Source organism: Lycium barbarum, chromosome 9, assembly GCF_019175385.1.
Source record: "Lycium barbarum isolate Lr01 chromosome 9, ASM1917538v2, whole genome shotgun sequence".
Lineage (NCBI taxonomy): Eukaryota > Viridiplantae > Streptophyta > Magnoliopsida > Solanales > Solanaceae > Lycium > Lycium barbarum.
Window position 1 is genome coordinate 22,108,626 of NC_083345.1, and position 16,972 is coordinate 22,125,597.

General features: G+C 37.7%; 1 protein-coding gene across 1 annotated transcript; it reads left to right on the forward strand.

The window, feature by feature from the left end:
- The first annotated feature begins 1,847 nt into the window (after positions 1 to 1,847).
- LOC132610180 (cytochrome b5) lies at positions 1,848 to 5,948 on the forward strand. The gene is made up of 3 exons (XM_060324466.1): positions 1,848 to 2,113; positions 4,969 to 5,035; positions 5,468 to 5,948. Exons 1-3 carry the CDS (start codon positions 2,027 to 2,029, stop codon positions 5,722 to 5,724), a joined length of 411 nt encoding a protein of 136 aa, XP_060180449.1. The 5' UTR covers positions 1,848 to 2,026; the 3' UTR covers positions 5,725 to 5,948.
- The last annotated feature ends 11,024 nt before the right edge of the window (positions 5,949 to 16,972 follow it).

Genomic DNA, 16,972 nt, shown 5'->3' on the forward strand with positions numbered 1-16,972 from the left:
TCATTGAGTTGAAATTTTGAATTTCGACTTTCTAAAATTCTCAACCAAACTCGATCCATTCTAGGTTCAATTTGATTCGTTTTTTATTATTTCGGTTCGGTTACACAAATCGATTTGTTCGGTTTATTCGAAATTTAAACAAGCAACTATTTCATTTTAGTTTTAGAGTAAACATAACAAAAAATAATGAAATCCTAAACTTGCAGCCTTATAAACAAGACATTAATCAAGAAAAAATCATAAACTTGCAAGCATAATAGCATATAAATAGCAAAACAAGAGCTTGACAACTTGTGCAAGCATACAAATCCGTCAACACCAGATTACATATACCAAATTATTCATACTAGTCACTAGTGGCATATAAATTCGGTTTGTTCGGATCGGTTTGGTTGATAATTGAAGCAAACCGTATCCGAACCATTAAACCGTAATATTTTACAATTGCATTTGTAAATCGAAATCGAATTGTATTATCCAAATTAAATTATCCGAATTGTTTCAAATCGATTCAGAAATTCGAATTGAACCGATTTGTGCACAGGCCTACCTCTGACCATTGACCAAACTCATGTGGCATTTATTTTACTGAGTCGGATAAAGTGCGTGGTTACACACATTTAAAAGCAAGTGAACAAAAATTTTAATTTAAAAATATAAAATTTAGAAGAAAAAGATAACAATGAAAAAAGAAAATGGGAAAAAATTCCCCTCCCCTTCGTCCCCCCCCCCCCCCCCCCCCCCGCCCCCCCTCCTCCTCTCTTCCCTTCTCACTTCTTCTTCTTCTGCTCCCCCAACCTTCAAATTTGCTCTTTGTGACCCGTATTTTTTGAGAGAATTCAATTTTCAAGAAAAAAGTTGACCCATTTCGAAAAAAATCAAGAATAGCCGATGACTCAACGGCGGCAACCGGAAAAAACTCTCTCTCCAGGCTCTTGATTGAACGACATTTTTATACATGTTGTCTTGTCCATCAAAATTTGAGGAGATGCTGTTGTCTTGGAGGGTGAAGAGTGATTGATGAAGGTCTTTGTGAAATTAAGTGGAGTGTGTTGTGTAAAATTATGTGCAGATGTTAGGGTTGAGGTATTTTAGTGGTGGTTCATTGGCATCAATGGAGGAAAAGGGTCCATGGTGATTGAGATGGTGGACTTTGAAGTAGTAGGCGGTGACGTTGGACAAAATTTTGAAATAACGTAAAGAAATAGTGACATGTCATAAAAATCTAATGTGGGTGATGACGTGTCATTTTCATAGTGCGTTTGAGGACCACGCACTGTCAGAGGGATTTAAAATATCTAATTTGAACAGGTTTAGAGGTCTAAAGAATGTAGGGATCGTTTTGTAAACTGTATTAGCTGAGATATCCCAGTATTAATTATGAAATTAATTTTGTATTATATTTGATAGGAGTAATAAATTTATATCTTGTATCAAATAAAGTATAAAATATACCTTAAACTTAAAATGAGATATCTCATCTTATCCCATTAATCCTTCTTAAACAAAATTAATTAATTTCAAGAGATGAAATAAATTAATTTTAAAATTATAATCTTAAAGATAATTTTGGCTACGTATTAAAACGATAGCAGAGTACAAATCAAAATAAGTATAAGGGCCTCCAAAACCATTCCACTTTTTAAAATCTTTGAAAAACTTAGAGATTGAGGCTATGCGTTAATCTTTCGACAGGACACTCCTGAATTCTCAGTCGTACGTTTGTATTTCCCATGTGGTCTACTAAATGTCCTATAGAGTGTGGACACCTAATGCAACTCTCATATCTAATTTTGCATTCAATGGCCCATCTTTCTTCACTCCTTCAAACCAACCCCTTAAATTCTAACCACTCTTTTATTAACCCCAACCAACTACTTTTTCCTCCACTTTGCTCCCACACTCCAATTCACCATACTCCTCGTTTCCATCGAAGAAGAACCTTTCTTCGCTCTCTTCAAGCCTTTTTTTACAGGTCTTGAAGAGCCAAAATTTGAATCTTTTTTTGTTTCTTGGTTGTTGATAAATGGGGAGTGAAACTAAATTCTACACTTTGGCTGAGGTTTCCCAGCACAACAATGCTAAGGATTGTTGGTTGGTTATTAGTGGCAAGGTATATTTTCTTGATCTCTTCTATTTGATATGTAATTAAATGGGTCGGTGCATTTTTATGCTTTCATTGCCTAGATCCTGAAAATATATCAAATAATGAAACAATAAAGGAAAAATATTGAATCTTGATCAGTAGTATGTGTTAAAGATTGAATTTTTGATCAAATTCTGTTATGTTTTCTGTTTTTCTAGACCCCCATCTTTTCTTTTTTATTTTTATGTGGAGGCAATGGGGAATGGGGGTGGGTGGGTGGGATGGGTTATGATCTTATCCTGTTATCTGATTGTTTGTTGGTTGAGGCTTGCATTATTTTCGTTGAAGAATTAACCTAAATAGCCGTCCACCCAACCACTTAAACTAAAAAATAGGAGACGGATATATAATTCATATATAATATGTGTATAATCGTGTATAAGCAGTGTATACCGGCTAGGAAAATTAAACAGTAAATAAACTTATCAAAAAAATAAATTAAACAGTAAATCCAGCTGGCTTTTTGTGTAAAGATCCCTTATTTGTTTCATGAATTAATGGATAGTTTTCTTGATTCCTCTATGGGAATAGCAACATATCTGTGCCAAGAACCGATTTGTAGGTTTCTTTCTATCCGGAATTGCGTGGAGATAATTCAGTGAATTGAAAGCAAAGTCTTGACTTTTGAGACATCAGTGATAAATATTTGATTAAGAAACATCACAACACGGAAGCTCTAACTTCCTCTTCGATAGATTCACTACTGGTATAAAGGGGGTTCAAAGTAAACAAAAATACATGCACAAAGAGGTCAAGGGGATATGACATATATTATATACATAAAAGATAATTTTAACTTTGTATATATAGTATGATTTTTTGACGAAGGAGGTTCGGATGGACCCTCTTCCACCCCTGACTGGTATTATCTACATCATAACTTCAAAGTAAGTCAACTTTATGTATCCAAAGTTATATCTTCAATAATTTGGTGTAGAAAATTGTAGCGCAATAATGAGAATGGTAAAGTAACTGTTAAAAGATCTTTCTGCCCCCAGGGCTTTGGTCTAGTAGTAAGAGCGCAGCGTGTGATATGTGGCTTAGGCACATGTCACAGAATTTGAACTCTGCCACATACAAAAGTCTAGTATTTAAGTGGAGAAGGGTAGAAGGGCTTTGGTCTAGTTGTAAGAGCGCAACACATGATGTGTGGGTTAGGCGCATGCAACAAGTTCGAACTCTACCACCTACAAAAGTCTAGTATTTAAGTAGAGGGACTTTGGTGTGAACGATATGTCTAGACAACAGGCTATGACCTGTTTGATTCATGTAGACATCTTGTACATACTTTTGGTAACGCATTGGTGTTTACTAATGAATATATGACTTACTAAAAAAGGTCTTTCAGCAAAAGAAGTTTAAACCTGTCATTCCTCCAAAGTTAAAAATATAGTTTTCATCTGCTGGTAACTATTTAGCTCTCACCATGGTGATATTAGTAATGAAAATTTGTCCCATTGAAAAGGATTTTACATATATACATCGAAAATGAAAAACCGTTTTACACAGCATAATTTAACCGGTTATAGTAAATTGTCATGTTTGTTGTACTACTTAATCATGTTTATTGCAGGCAGTACTAGTAATTAGTTTTCGAAGATTCTGTAAATAATTTTATAGCGTCAATATATAGAAGCTAAATTAAACCAAAAAAAAGAGAAAAGGGTCTGTTAGCAAAAGAAGCTTACCATGACATTGCTTAATCATTGAAATAATAGCTTTCACTGCTCATTATTTAGACCTTAGGGAGTTCGGTTGGGAACTTAGAAAAGGTTGTAGATAAACAAATGGTCAACAGCTCTAGTTTTGACAATGTAAAGATGCAAGTGCATAATATTCTTAAAACTAATGGCTTTTCACCATACTGCATAGTGCCTTGTTACGCTGGTAATAACTTGTAGTTTACCTTTGACAATGAAATAGGCTAATCACCCCTTGCAATTCAAAACCCGTAGTAGATTCCCGATTGGGCCCTTGTTTTTATCTTTTGGTTGGCTTTGCTTAGTGTTCACCAGAAATTCATCGGACTATTTTGTTACAATGAGGTCTATTATTGACTTTTTGAAAACCTTAATGCGATTATATGCAATATTACCACCTTTTGAAGTGATTGACATACGTATTAAGCATGGATATTTAGCAAGACGTCACTCATTGGCTTTGGATGACACTTTGCCTTTTAGGGAAACATGCTCTATGTTTGTCATCCAAAATTTTTATATTTTCTTCGCATGCATTTACTTCTCCTTCTTTATAATGGTGGTGTCCGGGCCAACTTGCGAGCACCTCAACTATTCCGCCGGGTACCTACTGCCTTTCGATTATTGGGCAACTGTGCCACCAAAGCTTCGACAACGGTGAAATAGCCCAAGCAAATGCCCTCAGCGACACTACTTTGTTTTTTTCTGAAGCTAGTTAATTAGCAGACAATGTGAAGTGGGGTGTTGTTGGAACGGAAGGCTAAGTGAACCCACTTCTAGTGAAGAAAGTGGAATTGCTAGAAGGCAGCGTCAACTCCATCCACATGTTGAGGTCTTCCTTTGTTTGTCAACCCGAGGCCATTTGATGGCATTATACCCTCTCTCTCTCTCGCGCTCTCTCTCTCTCTTTCCTTTTTTTTTTTGTTTTGGAAGTGATTCAGGGGTTTGTGAACTCTATACTTTGTTGTTGAATGTTGCCTTTTAAGGAGCAACTAAATGTTGCATTACTTTTGAGTAGTTGGCATCAATTATGCCTTGTATTTCATGTTGCCCTACTTTTACTATTCCTTTTTTCCCCTATTTCTTCTATTTCTTCAAAATTTTCTGTTTACGATTTTACAGGTATATGATGTGACAAAATTCTTGGAAGACCACCCAGGAGGTGATGAGGTTCTGATATCTGCAACTGGTAATATATTTTGACATATTCTTTCCTGCAACTAGAACTTTGGTGCTTTTCGGTTTCTAGGAAGGAAAAGGAAAGCACTAGAAAGTTATCTTTTCGAACTTGGAAGAGTAGGAAATACACCAAATTAGGTCAAGCAAAAAGGTGCAGGAAACTTGAGGAGAGAAGCTTTCTTTTATAATCTTTCCTGCTCTTTTATTCTTTAGCATGCAAGAAATGACTTTAAATATCAAAAAGTACATTCTTTTGGACCTTTCTTGACATCCAAATGAAGCTTTGCTGATTTGATATTGAAGTTGTGTCTCAGATCCTACATGTAGTGATCTATATGGAAATAAAATCAGAGTTGTAATTCTTGCCATCTTACAACTAATAGACAACTTTGATGTAAAGAGTAGACACACTGATGGGTATTCTCTTGACTTCTTTGTGCAGGAAAGGATGCAACTGATGATTTTGATGATGTTGGCCACAGCAGCAGTGCTCGAGCGATGTTGGACGAGTACTATGTAGGTGATATTGACTCAGCAACCGTCCCCACCAAGACCAAGTATACTCCTCCCAACCAGCCTCATTACAACCAGGACAAAACATCAGACTTCGTCATCAAGCTCCTCCAATTCTTAGTTCCCCTTATTATTTTGGGTGTGGCTTTTGGCATCCGCTTCTATACCAAACAGTCAGCAGCTTGAAGATTGAGTTCATGGTGAATTCATAATAAGTTTCCAAAGGAGAGCAGGAAAAAATTATTGTGGGGGGAGGGGGGTCTTTGTCATCTTAGCATATCTTGGTTAAAATATGGGGATCGTATGGTTATATGAAACTTGGAGATTCTTATTTTCTGCAGTTGATAGTCTCGCGAACTTGGATTGTTGACATTTGGTGTTGATTTGTTAGGATCTCTCTGTTTCCTTCTTGACGTGTGTACCTTTTGAAACGTGCAAAAAGTGTGGCTGTTAAGTTACATTCTCACAGGGTCTTCACGGACGCATGCTACTGACTTGTTTAAGAGCAAGAAGTAATAGAGGTGATCGTACTTTGAAAATTAGTTTCCAGGAAAAGAAAAAGTCAGGATAAAACGCTACGGTCTAACTGAGGGAAGCAAATAGGAAAGCAAAAAAGAATACGAAAGCAAAAAAGAAGGCATTGTATGTGATCTCGTCTACGGTCTAACTGAGGGAAAAAAAATAAAAAAATAAAGCACATTATGGGAGTAACTATGTAATTTCTTGAGGCAACAAAAAAGCCGGATAAACGGACGATAAAACGCTAACATCATCTTTTTGTTTTATTTTTGGTGCAAATTGGAAGCTGACTCTGTTCTAGAGCTACTAGAATCCCTACATTTCTAGGATTGGGATGTACTTTTTTTGTTTTTTTTATACTTTGCCACACTGTACAGAGTTCCCAGCACACTTAGTCGTTTGGTAGGAGGGATTAAGTTATCCCAATAGATGGGATTGGGTGGAATAAGATGAGTAGTGTTTTTTTGAATACAATCCCTACCATTTCAGCAGAAAAAAAAGAGCTTGAATCAATGACTATCAACCTGACAGTGCTCCCGTAGGTTCGGTGGATCCTCTCCCAAAAACAAAATCATATATATTGAGCAGCAGCAACTTTGAGAAAGACATCACCGGATTCAGGACAAGCTATTACCTAGGTCTGGTTAGGGGTGCTTCTACTTGATCCTAGAAAAAGAAAATATGCAACATAACTTGCTATGGAACTAACAGTAACTGGCAAACTGCTTTTCAGTTGAGACATTCTTGATTAATCGAGACAAAATACTATCACATATGGCTATGAGAACTGCCCACAGGCTTGGAACATCCCATTTCCTGATTAGCTGGGTTGGCTCCTATTTTTGTTTTGGTAATAAACTGTAAATATTACTGCATACACCTAAAGAGCACCGGATGCTTCAACCGCCTTCCAGAAAGGGTGTTAAGACTACCAAGCCTTAGGGAACCAATAACAAAGTCTCTCAATGAGGCACTCACATTTCCTAGCCTTTCGGGATCCTCTAAACATGTATAGCCTCTCTCTAATGACAGTTTTTGATTGCTGCACTACAAAATCAATATTTACGTTGTGTCCTCTAAAAATCTTCCAGTTCCTAACTGTCCCTGTGTAGTAAACCAGAGCTCCCAACACAGCTTCTGCTATCTCCTTCTTGAAACTGGTCCAATGTTTTTGTTTCATCACCTGCAAGGCAACAGAAATGTCCAGCTCGGGCAACTGGCGTTGACTTCAGTCATTCACTGCTTACCTCAATTCCACAGCCCTGGTACAATCTAAGAACAAGTGTTTACTGTATTCAGGAGATTGCATATCACAGAATACACACTCTGCATTTGCACACTCAATTCCAATACTAATCAATCTTCTTGTCAGTAGCTTCCTTGAGAAGCCAACTACAATATGAATCTATGTTTTGCCTCTAAGACTTTACTCCACACCATGGCATTAGTCTCCATAGTTGGTCCTACACCTACCATGGCCGAGTAACTATTGGTGATAGAATACTTGGCAGTAGAAGTAAGAACATACCTACTATTAATGTACCTGCCCTCATTCCCAGCTTGAGTTGGTTGAGTCTTTTCCAGTACCAACTACAGTCATTAGGTGATAAGTTGGCTCCTTTTTTAATAGATAACATTCCTCTTTCAACGCTGGAAGGAATGTTAGCTCTTCGACTGAACCAAGTCTTACCTTATTCTATCTTGGCTGTGTTGAGTCTGACTTGCTTAACCAGCTAGTGTCCCTCTCATTCATTGATTCTTTATCTATAGCTGCTATTGTATGTTCTTTGTGGCCTTTTCTCTCTCTCTCTCTCTCTCTCTCTCTGTGTATTCTTATGTCCTCCATAACACTACTAAAAGGCCATCTTTCCTCTATAGATGCTAAATAAACTCAAGGTTTTAACTATTGTTTCAACTTCTTTATGCGGCCAAGATAAGACACTCAGGATGAAACAAACGATTACCTTTTCACCAGCTTAGGCTCCTAGTTGAACATTGAGCATTCTCTAGGAACCCCATATAGGTATAGCTATGTTATTCCTGGTCCCAATTGAAAGGAGTTTTACTTTAAGTTTATTCACATATTGAACTTTTTTTCGTTGAATGAAAACATTTCCTTCCTATAAAGCAAATGTAATTTATATAATTTCAATTTTGGTATTAAATTAGTTTAGATGACCAAGAGTTTATACTTTGTTGTTTTAGATATTGTTGTTATAAAGTATAAACACTCAATCAGTAACTTCTGTTTTCCCCTTCCCCTTTTAAGATTTTCCTCACTTGATCCTACACGTAGCAGAAGGTCAAATCAGAGTTACTTCAGAAGTTCTCTAAAACAAGTTAAAGAAGGTGTTTTTCAAGAAAAGAAAAAAAGAGATGTTTACTAAGTGCCAAGTGTCTGTTATGGAGTCGCATAAAGTAGATAATAGCAAGACAACTGACTCTTGAACTTTGAGGACATTAATTCTTTGTCACAGCATCAAAGTAGACAAAAATGGATCTTAGATACCACCAAATGGGAGTCATTCTGAGATAATACTATCCAATTACAAGTATCTGTTGAGTGTTGATCAACAATGCCACCACTTTTTCCTATGTTCCCAATTCTTGTTTTTCCCACCAACCTTTTTGTCAGGTTTTGAAAAATGATAGATTTTAAGATTGCTCATTTGGGTAATCAAGTTCCTTCCCCTTTGGTTCTTTTTTTCATTATCAGAACGTCCACAAGTAAACAGGAAAAATGGGCATATCATCAAGAGAGGAAGGTTTGCTAAAGTTAGTACTTCCTGGTAGGCGTGTTGAGATTCATACAGAGCCTACTATTGCTGCGGAGATACTCAAGAAGTACCCGAGACACTGCATTGCCCGTCCTGATGTTTTCAAATTCCCTTGGATTGTTGTTCGTCCTGAAGCAGTTCTGCTTCCAGGCAAAGTGTTCTACATAGTTCCTAAGAAGACTATTTATGAACTTTTGAAGGCCAAAAGGCAGCAAAATCAACAAATGCCACTAGCAATCCCCTCATTCAAAACTCATGATTCCCGCGATTTTACTTCTTTAAGTACTAGTCAAACCTCACTTCTTAAGGAAAACCAATACCTCAAAAATCATGAAAACGATCGTCGTCTTAATGTTCAGAATACAAATCTTAAGGGAAAACAGTTCCTGAAGAATCACGTAAATCGTAGCCTTTCTGATTGGAGTTCATCGTTCGAGGGAAGTAAGTCCATGAATAATGCAGGAAAGCTTCATTTTGCTCATCGAAACTCGCCTCTCAAGTCGACAGCAGGAATGACTCCAAAGCACCTTGGACATGGTAAACATCTCAGCAGGTTCCGGAATTCTCCTTGGTATGGTGCAAGTTATGAGGTGGACGATTTTAAGGAGAACATAAATGGACATGAAAATTTCTCTGAGCAGTCTATTGATGATTCATCCCTTGATAGTAAATTTATGCACTCTAAAAGATATTACTACAGCAGCAGCAGCTATTCTCCAACATCACGGGTAGTCAACCACCATCGTCAATATACAATAAGTTCCAACCATGATGAGCTGAAATCTTGTTTGAGAAATCCGGATAGTGAACGACGGCGGCTCAGACTAAGGGTGAATTTTGGCATGCCAATTGTTACGAATTTTTCACTTACTAAACTGTGAAAGAGTTACTTCCAAGTAAATTTTGATGAAAGGAATACTACCATTGAGGTTCTAAGAATACTACCATTGAGATTTTAAGAATATCACTGAAAAGTATTTGAAGAAAAGAATAAATAGTACTAGGAGAATTATGAAATAATTTGACTAAAGAGGGATAAAAAATTGAGATGAAAGTTAGTTGTCATCGAGGGACTTGCTTGTTTATATCTTGAGAGAGGAAAAGAGTAAATGAACTAATTGGAAAATGATAAGATAAATGACAAAATGCATTCAATGTTTTGATGATTGTCAAACTACTGGAGAAATAGAGAGAGACCGGGTTCGCGATCTACTCTCTCTGTACGTCGTACAGTCAGCAGCAACAACTGCAAAGCTGCACTGCCAACTCCACAACTGTACAACAGTGCTGTGGCCCATGCTTTAAGTCAAACATGGAATGAGTGGTCTCTATCTCACGCACATGTTCCCCAATAGATATACAACTTGTTCAAAAATATTGGGTATTACTTGAAACCTAAACAATTTTGTGCAAATCCTTACCGCCACAAGTTCTCAAGTGTTCTCAAGAACAAAACCACTTACAAGCTGAAGAACCTGATCCAGACACCAGATTATGTCTATGTTCTTTAGGTTATTGCGAGTCTTTGTTCATTTGTTCTTTAAACTGTAAACCTACTCTTCTCTTTTAAGAAGCTGTTTGTAGGTATTTTGAATTCTCAGAAGTTGTCTGTAGTTTTTGAGTGGTACAGTAGGCTAGAGTTAGTCAAGTGTATTAGTTTGGTTTGGCTAGAGTTAGTCAAACGTGGTTGTGTGCTTGGCTAAGGGTAGTCAAGAGTTGTGGATTACAATAGGGGTATTGTAAGGGTGAGGTATTTATGAGAGTTAAATTCCTAGATTGCAAGAGGTTGTAATCTGAAGTTGCTCTGTGTAGTGTGAAGTTCTACGTGGTAGGTCGTGGTTTTTAACCCCTCGAGTAATGAGTTTTCCATGGTAAAATCCTATGTTATTTACTTACTGCACTGTATGAGAGAACTGGTAGACAACCAGGTCTCTCCATATACTGTTTGGTGGATGCACTGCTCCTAACAAGTGGTATCAAAGCAGGTGCTTTCTAAAAGGTTAACACCTAGAAAGAATCTGTGAAATGGCAGCTCCACCAAACTTGGAAGAAGGTCAATCATCGACTAGACCAACCAGATTCATCGACTAGACCAACCAGATTCAACGGAAAATATTATGGTTGGTGGAAGGCTATGATGCATGATTTCATTAAGGCCGAAGACTCAGAGTTGTGGGACATCATTTGTGATGGACCTCATGTCCCTATAAACAAAGATGAAGTTGTCTTGGCAACCACTCCAAAAACAAGGAGAGAATATACAGAGGCAGATAGGAAGGCTGTGGAGAAGAACTATAAAGCAAAGAAAATTCTTGTCTGTGGTATAGAAGCAGATGAGTACAATCGAATCTCATCATGCACAACTGCTAAGGAGATCTGGGAAGCTCTCTAAACTGCCCACGAAGGGACAACGCAAGTGAAGAACTCAAAAATCGACATGCTCACCACAGAGTATGAGCTGTTCAAAATGAAAGAAGGTGAATCTATTCATGATATGCACACCAGGTTTACCTCTATAATCGATGAGCTGAACTTTTTAAGAGAATTCATCACAACTACCAAATTGGTGAGGAAGTTGCTTGGTGTTTTACCTGAATCTTGGGACAGCAAGGTATATGCCATTCATGAAGCCCAAGATCTCACCAAGCTGGCTGTTGATGAACTGATTGGAAATCTCAAAACGTATGAGATGAAGATGACCATGAAGAAGATTGAAAAGAATAAAATAAAGAAAGAGAGAAATCTAGTTCTCCAAGCTCCCAGAGGAGATTCAAGTAATGATGAGTCTAAAATGGCTTATCTTCCATGAAAGTTTCATAAGATAATCCGAAGAATTGGTGGGATCCCGAAGATAGAAAATTTCAGCAGAAATTCAAGGGAAATGATAACTGCTACCACAGGTGTGGAAGATCTGACCACTTCGTTAAAGAATGCCCTCAGAATAAGCAGGACAACTGTGACAAAATTGTGAGGAGGAATCAGTTTCCCGACAGAAAATTCAAAAGAAAGGAGTCTGCTGATGAGATAGTAAAGCAGGTGCTTACAGCATGGGAGAGCTCCTCCAGTGGATCTGAAGATGAAGTTGACCAAGGAATCACATTAATGGTGGCCATAGAAAATGAAGCAACTAAATATGAGTCAATCTTTGCACTCATGGCTGAATCAGAGACAAATGGTGCTCATGAGAAGGGAGAGGTAAACTTTCATGAAGTTAAGAAAATTTGAAAGTATACTCTCAGAACAAACTCATATCACTATCAAATGTGTTAATTAATGCGTATCATGCTCTCATTACTGAAAAAGGTGAACTGAATGATGAGATCGGTGAAGTGGAGCAAGAAAGAGATGACCTGTTAATCTCCACTGGGGATATGAAGAAACAAATCAATGAGACTAATCAACAAAACATTATGTTGGAAAATCAAATGAGAAGGGGCATAGGAGCTTCCTATAAAGGAAAGAATGAAGCCAGTAAGGCTCAAGAGGAGCTTGAAAATAAACTTAAGAAAGTGAAACAAAGTCTGACTGCGGAGATTGAGAAAAATGATCTACTAAAAGAAGAGCTGAGAGGGTAAAGTTCGACCTCGATAAAGCTCTTAAGTGGAGCCGGTCCTCTGATGCAATCATTTCCATGCACAAGAATAAGGAAAGTGGTAGAGAAGGACTCGGTTTTAAGAAGGAGAAGATGCCCTACAATCCTCACATTAAATACGTTTCCACAACAGAGACCGGGTGTGTACTCATTGTGAGAAGGTTGGTCACTACAAGGATGCCTGTAAAGCAAAAATTGACCTTTCTCAAGGGAATAAGAACTTTGTCAAGCAAAAAGTTAGGACTAAAGGAATTGGTCCTCAGAAGAAAATGAAGGGAGCCGGTCCTCAAAAGAAAGGTCTTCAAAATAGAAAGGAAAATGTACTGCCTGTGGGCTAAAAGATGTCTAATTCATCCCTTCCACGACTACGAGGGACTTAAGTTGGTTTGGGTTCTCAAATCGAATCGGTGACATCATTTACAGGTTGAGGAGAGAAGAAGCTATCAAGACAATTAATGAATAGTTTCCAGCTCATGATTGAGATAAAAAAGTCTCTTCTCAAGGCCTTCACAACAGAATGTGTTTCTTCGGTAAATAAAGGAAAGAATCCTTGCTGACAAATATCGTAGGGAATTAAAAGAAAACTTCAAATGACAGAGAAATTTGAGCCATGGGAAGAACTGAAAGATCGATGAAGCAGCGGATGGAAAATGATCAAAAGTAGAAGGAAGCTGTAACATATGGATGTTTGAAATATGAAGAACCAGGTGTCAGAAATTACCTTGAAAGCACAAATCAAGAGACACTGGAGGAAGGTATACACACACGGTAGAGACCTGGTCTCTCGGCAACTCAGGTTAGTAGACTTCTCATTACTTACATATGCTCTGAACTACGAAAAGGTACCACATCGGTCAAGCGTCACCTTATTCATGGAATGTGTCTCTTCTGAAGAGTGGCCTTATTCATGAACTGTCTGTTTTTTCTTCTTGGACTCCATCTGAATCGCCACCTCTATCACTTTAAAAACATCTCTAGTGTCCTTATTTTTTTTCTCACTTTTAGACCAATGATCTCCATATTTCTCTCTCTTACATAACGTTTTCTTCTCTTCTGTTTCGAACTGCCTCAGATCTCCTCCCCGCTATCAACCACTTAGTCAGTGTAACCAACTGCTCTCTAACCCCAAGAATATGGATCTTGTGTCATCATCCTTAAATAATCCAACTTCCTCAGACCAAAATACCAGCGAATCAACCTCAAAATCCCCTAGCTCTGTCTCTCTTGGAACCCAAAATCGCAAAAGTTGGGGAAAATCTACATCTCTATCCGCCCTGTTTGACTCAAGTAAAGAATACGACTCTATTGATAGCGATATGTGTTCGCATCTGTCAACATTAGACTTTTCGTCAACAAATTCAAGTGAAAGAGATGAAGGGGTGACTCTTGAAAGCAGTAGCACCGACAACTCTGCAGGTCAACAGATCGGAAATCTTAACGGGGGAGACAATACTATGGATGGCACGAGCACTCCATTGGTCATGAAAATGGGCAAGAAAACTGAGGAAGCTCAAGGTAAAAATGATGATGAGAGGAAAGCGAAGGGAAGACCTAGTGTCATCTCCGCAGGAGACTGTGTTGAGATATCAGATGCCTCAAAAGAAATCTCAGGTGAAAATATTGACTCTGATGGAGATATCCTACTACGTTCTGTGTGCAAACAGACCTCTGGTAGTGTGTAGATACAGGAAAATGAGGAAAGGGAAACAAAAGAAAAGACAAAAGAAGAGGAACGTGTTACTCAATATGCTTTTCAAAAGAAGAGGAGGATAAGCACGAGCGAGGAACCAGGTTCCTCTAAAAGGATAAGAAATGCACTTGATAAGGAAGAAAGAGAGGAAAATTTACGAAAGCCGAAAGTTCTTTTTGGAATGATGATTGATGTAAACTTGTGCAAAGAGACAAAAATGAAGGAACTGTTGGAAATGGTGAAATTTCAAAATTGGACTCATTTCCTTACTCCTCCGGCACCTAGTATGTATGAAGCTGAAGTGATTGAACTATACACAAGTTTGTGCCACTTGGATGACAGTACTCTGATTCTAACAGTGAATGTAACAGAGTTTGTGTTAACTGAATCAGTGCTAGCGAAAATCTTGGAAATACAGATTGAGGGATTGAAGACTGTAACTGGAAGCTCCTATACCTTTTTCAAAAATGCGATTATTAAGAAAGAAGATTCAACCTCTAATGAAAATCTGTCCAAAAGATAGCTTAAGCCTAAGTATCAACTAGTTTTTGAATTTGTGGACAAGGTACTCATACCAAGAGCTGGGGGAAGCACTAGTGTCACAACGGCACATCTAGTCCTCTTGGAAGCCTTGTCAGCCTTTGAACCGATCAATCTACCAGCCATCATAATTGAACATATGATCAATACAGTGAGCATTAAGCAAGGTGAACCTGGTCTCCCCTATGGGTTTTTTCTAACAAAGGTACTTGGGCATTTCAACGTAAGAACTGGAAAAGCTACCCTGGGGAAAGAGGAAAATATGCTCTCTGTGGCTACCCTAGAAGATTGTGAGTGTGTGACTGAAGGAGCAGCCTTGATCCTCTTGACCATGATCGAAGCTCAAAAAGCTGCTGATGCAGAAATCCAACAGCTCAAGGCTGAGAACGCTCTTCTGACATATCAGCTGGCTAAAGAAACAAACGAAACCGGTTCTTATTGCTAAATGAAGGAAGAAAATGAGCAACTGCTCGTTAAGAGCAAGATCAACATGCTTACAATGAGAAAGTTGATAAGCTCCTTCGAGCACTAAACCATCCCCAGTAATCCTTCCTAGTGTCTATCCTTCCTTTCATCCTTTTTGTTCAAAATCTTGTTGTTGCCTGTCCTTTTGTTGTCTTTCCCCTTGCCTGGTAGTACAATGGTAGTCGGTTTCTCATATGTTTATTCTGATTGGACTACTATCTTGTTCTTATGTGTTTGTGTTATATCCCGCGTTTTTGCGCATTTGAAAAATTTGGAATAATCTTGCCTTGTAGGAAATAAGGCTATGTTTTTATTTTATTTAAAATATGTGTGATATTCTTGGAAATTCTTGAAGCGAAAGTACGGAAGAAGGCCAAGGGCAAAATTGGAATTTCGAAAATTAGTTTCGGGAATTACAAATAAGATCCATCAATTATTGGGCTCTAAATAAAATGGGAAAAATTAAAGCCCAAAGAGAGGGGTGGCCGGCCATCTTATGGCCCAAGCCCACAAATTAATGAATTTTTCCATGTGCCAATTAATATAAGAATCTTATCCTTTAGAAGATTCAAGAAGCAAAACAAAAAACTTGAGAGCTTCAAGCCAAGAGGCCTTCAGCCAAGAAGAGAAAAAGAAGAAAAAATTTCCTAGCCTTCAATCTTGATCCAAAAATCTCTTTCTTCTTGAATTATTAATAAGTTCAAGACGCTCTTCAACGTGGTATAATTAGTTAAGCGAGAAAACTCCGTTTGCGGAAAGTGGAAGTTTGAAGAAAAAGGTAAGAATCTTATCCCTTTTGTTATGGAAGAAATATATGTGTTATAATGGTTAGAATTGTATGAAAATTTTGGGATTGTGGTGTATGGGTGCATGACGTGTGCGTGTGTGTGAAGTGTGGGTGGCCGTGAACCATAGTGGTTTGGGGATGGTGAATTATATTCTATTTAGTTTGTTAGTTGTGTCGTTGCGACAATTATGACGTAAATAAAGGTTTAACGAGTTGAGTTGGCATTGAAATTGGTTGGAGGTAGTTATGGGAAATTATGTGATTTTTATATAATTATGGAAGTAAGATTCTAAGTGTGGATTATTGTTGTTGGTTATGAATTTGTAAGTAGAAAATGTGTGGTGATGGTTTTGTCGCATTTGTAGAAGTTTTGGATAGAATATGGAATTGTCGGGATTGTTTGAATCCTTGAGTATTGCTTGAAATGTTATTGAATTATGATTGGACAACTTTGAATTAGTAAATGAATATGAGAACATTGATGTTGGGTTGGAAGTGTGAAGTTAGAACGGGTGTTGTTGCATAATGTAGAAAAGAAGAGCAATTCTGTTAGAATGTGTTTTATTGTGATTCTTGATGTTGTTGGAATTGTTGTGGGTGTTGTTGTTGATATTGTGGCCGAGTTAATTCTCGGGGATGTTGAAATTATAGGGGAAATGCTGCCGAAATTTCGGTAGACAAATATGAATTTAAGTTTGAATTCATAAAAACTTGAAACTCATATTTGGTAATTGTGACCAAATTGTAGATTTTGGCGAACTTGAGATTCGATTTCGGAGACGAGTATGAAGCGGAAGAGGTATGTAAAGCTTTCCCTTTTCTTCTTTTGGCATGTCCTAGACATACTAGGTTGAGATTTAAGCCTCGAGGGCAATTCTGTTCATAGAAATCCGAGTTTGATTTTAGGCACTATTCATTCAATGTAATTGAATTAAAATTCTTAGTTTTGTTGGAAAACTATTCGAACATCCATAATTTGCCCAAATGTGATAGAATCATTTTGAAACTTACATGGACGACTCCATAGAGTCTAATGTTCGTAAATTATGTCCGCCACCTCGATT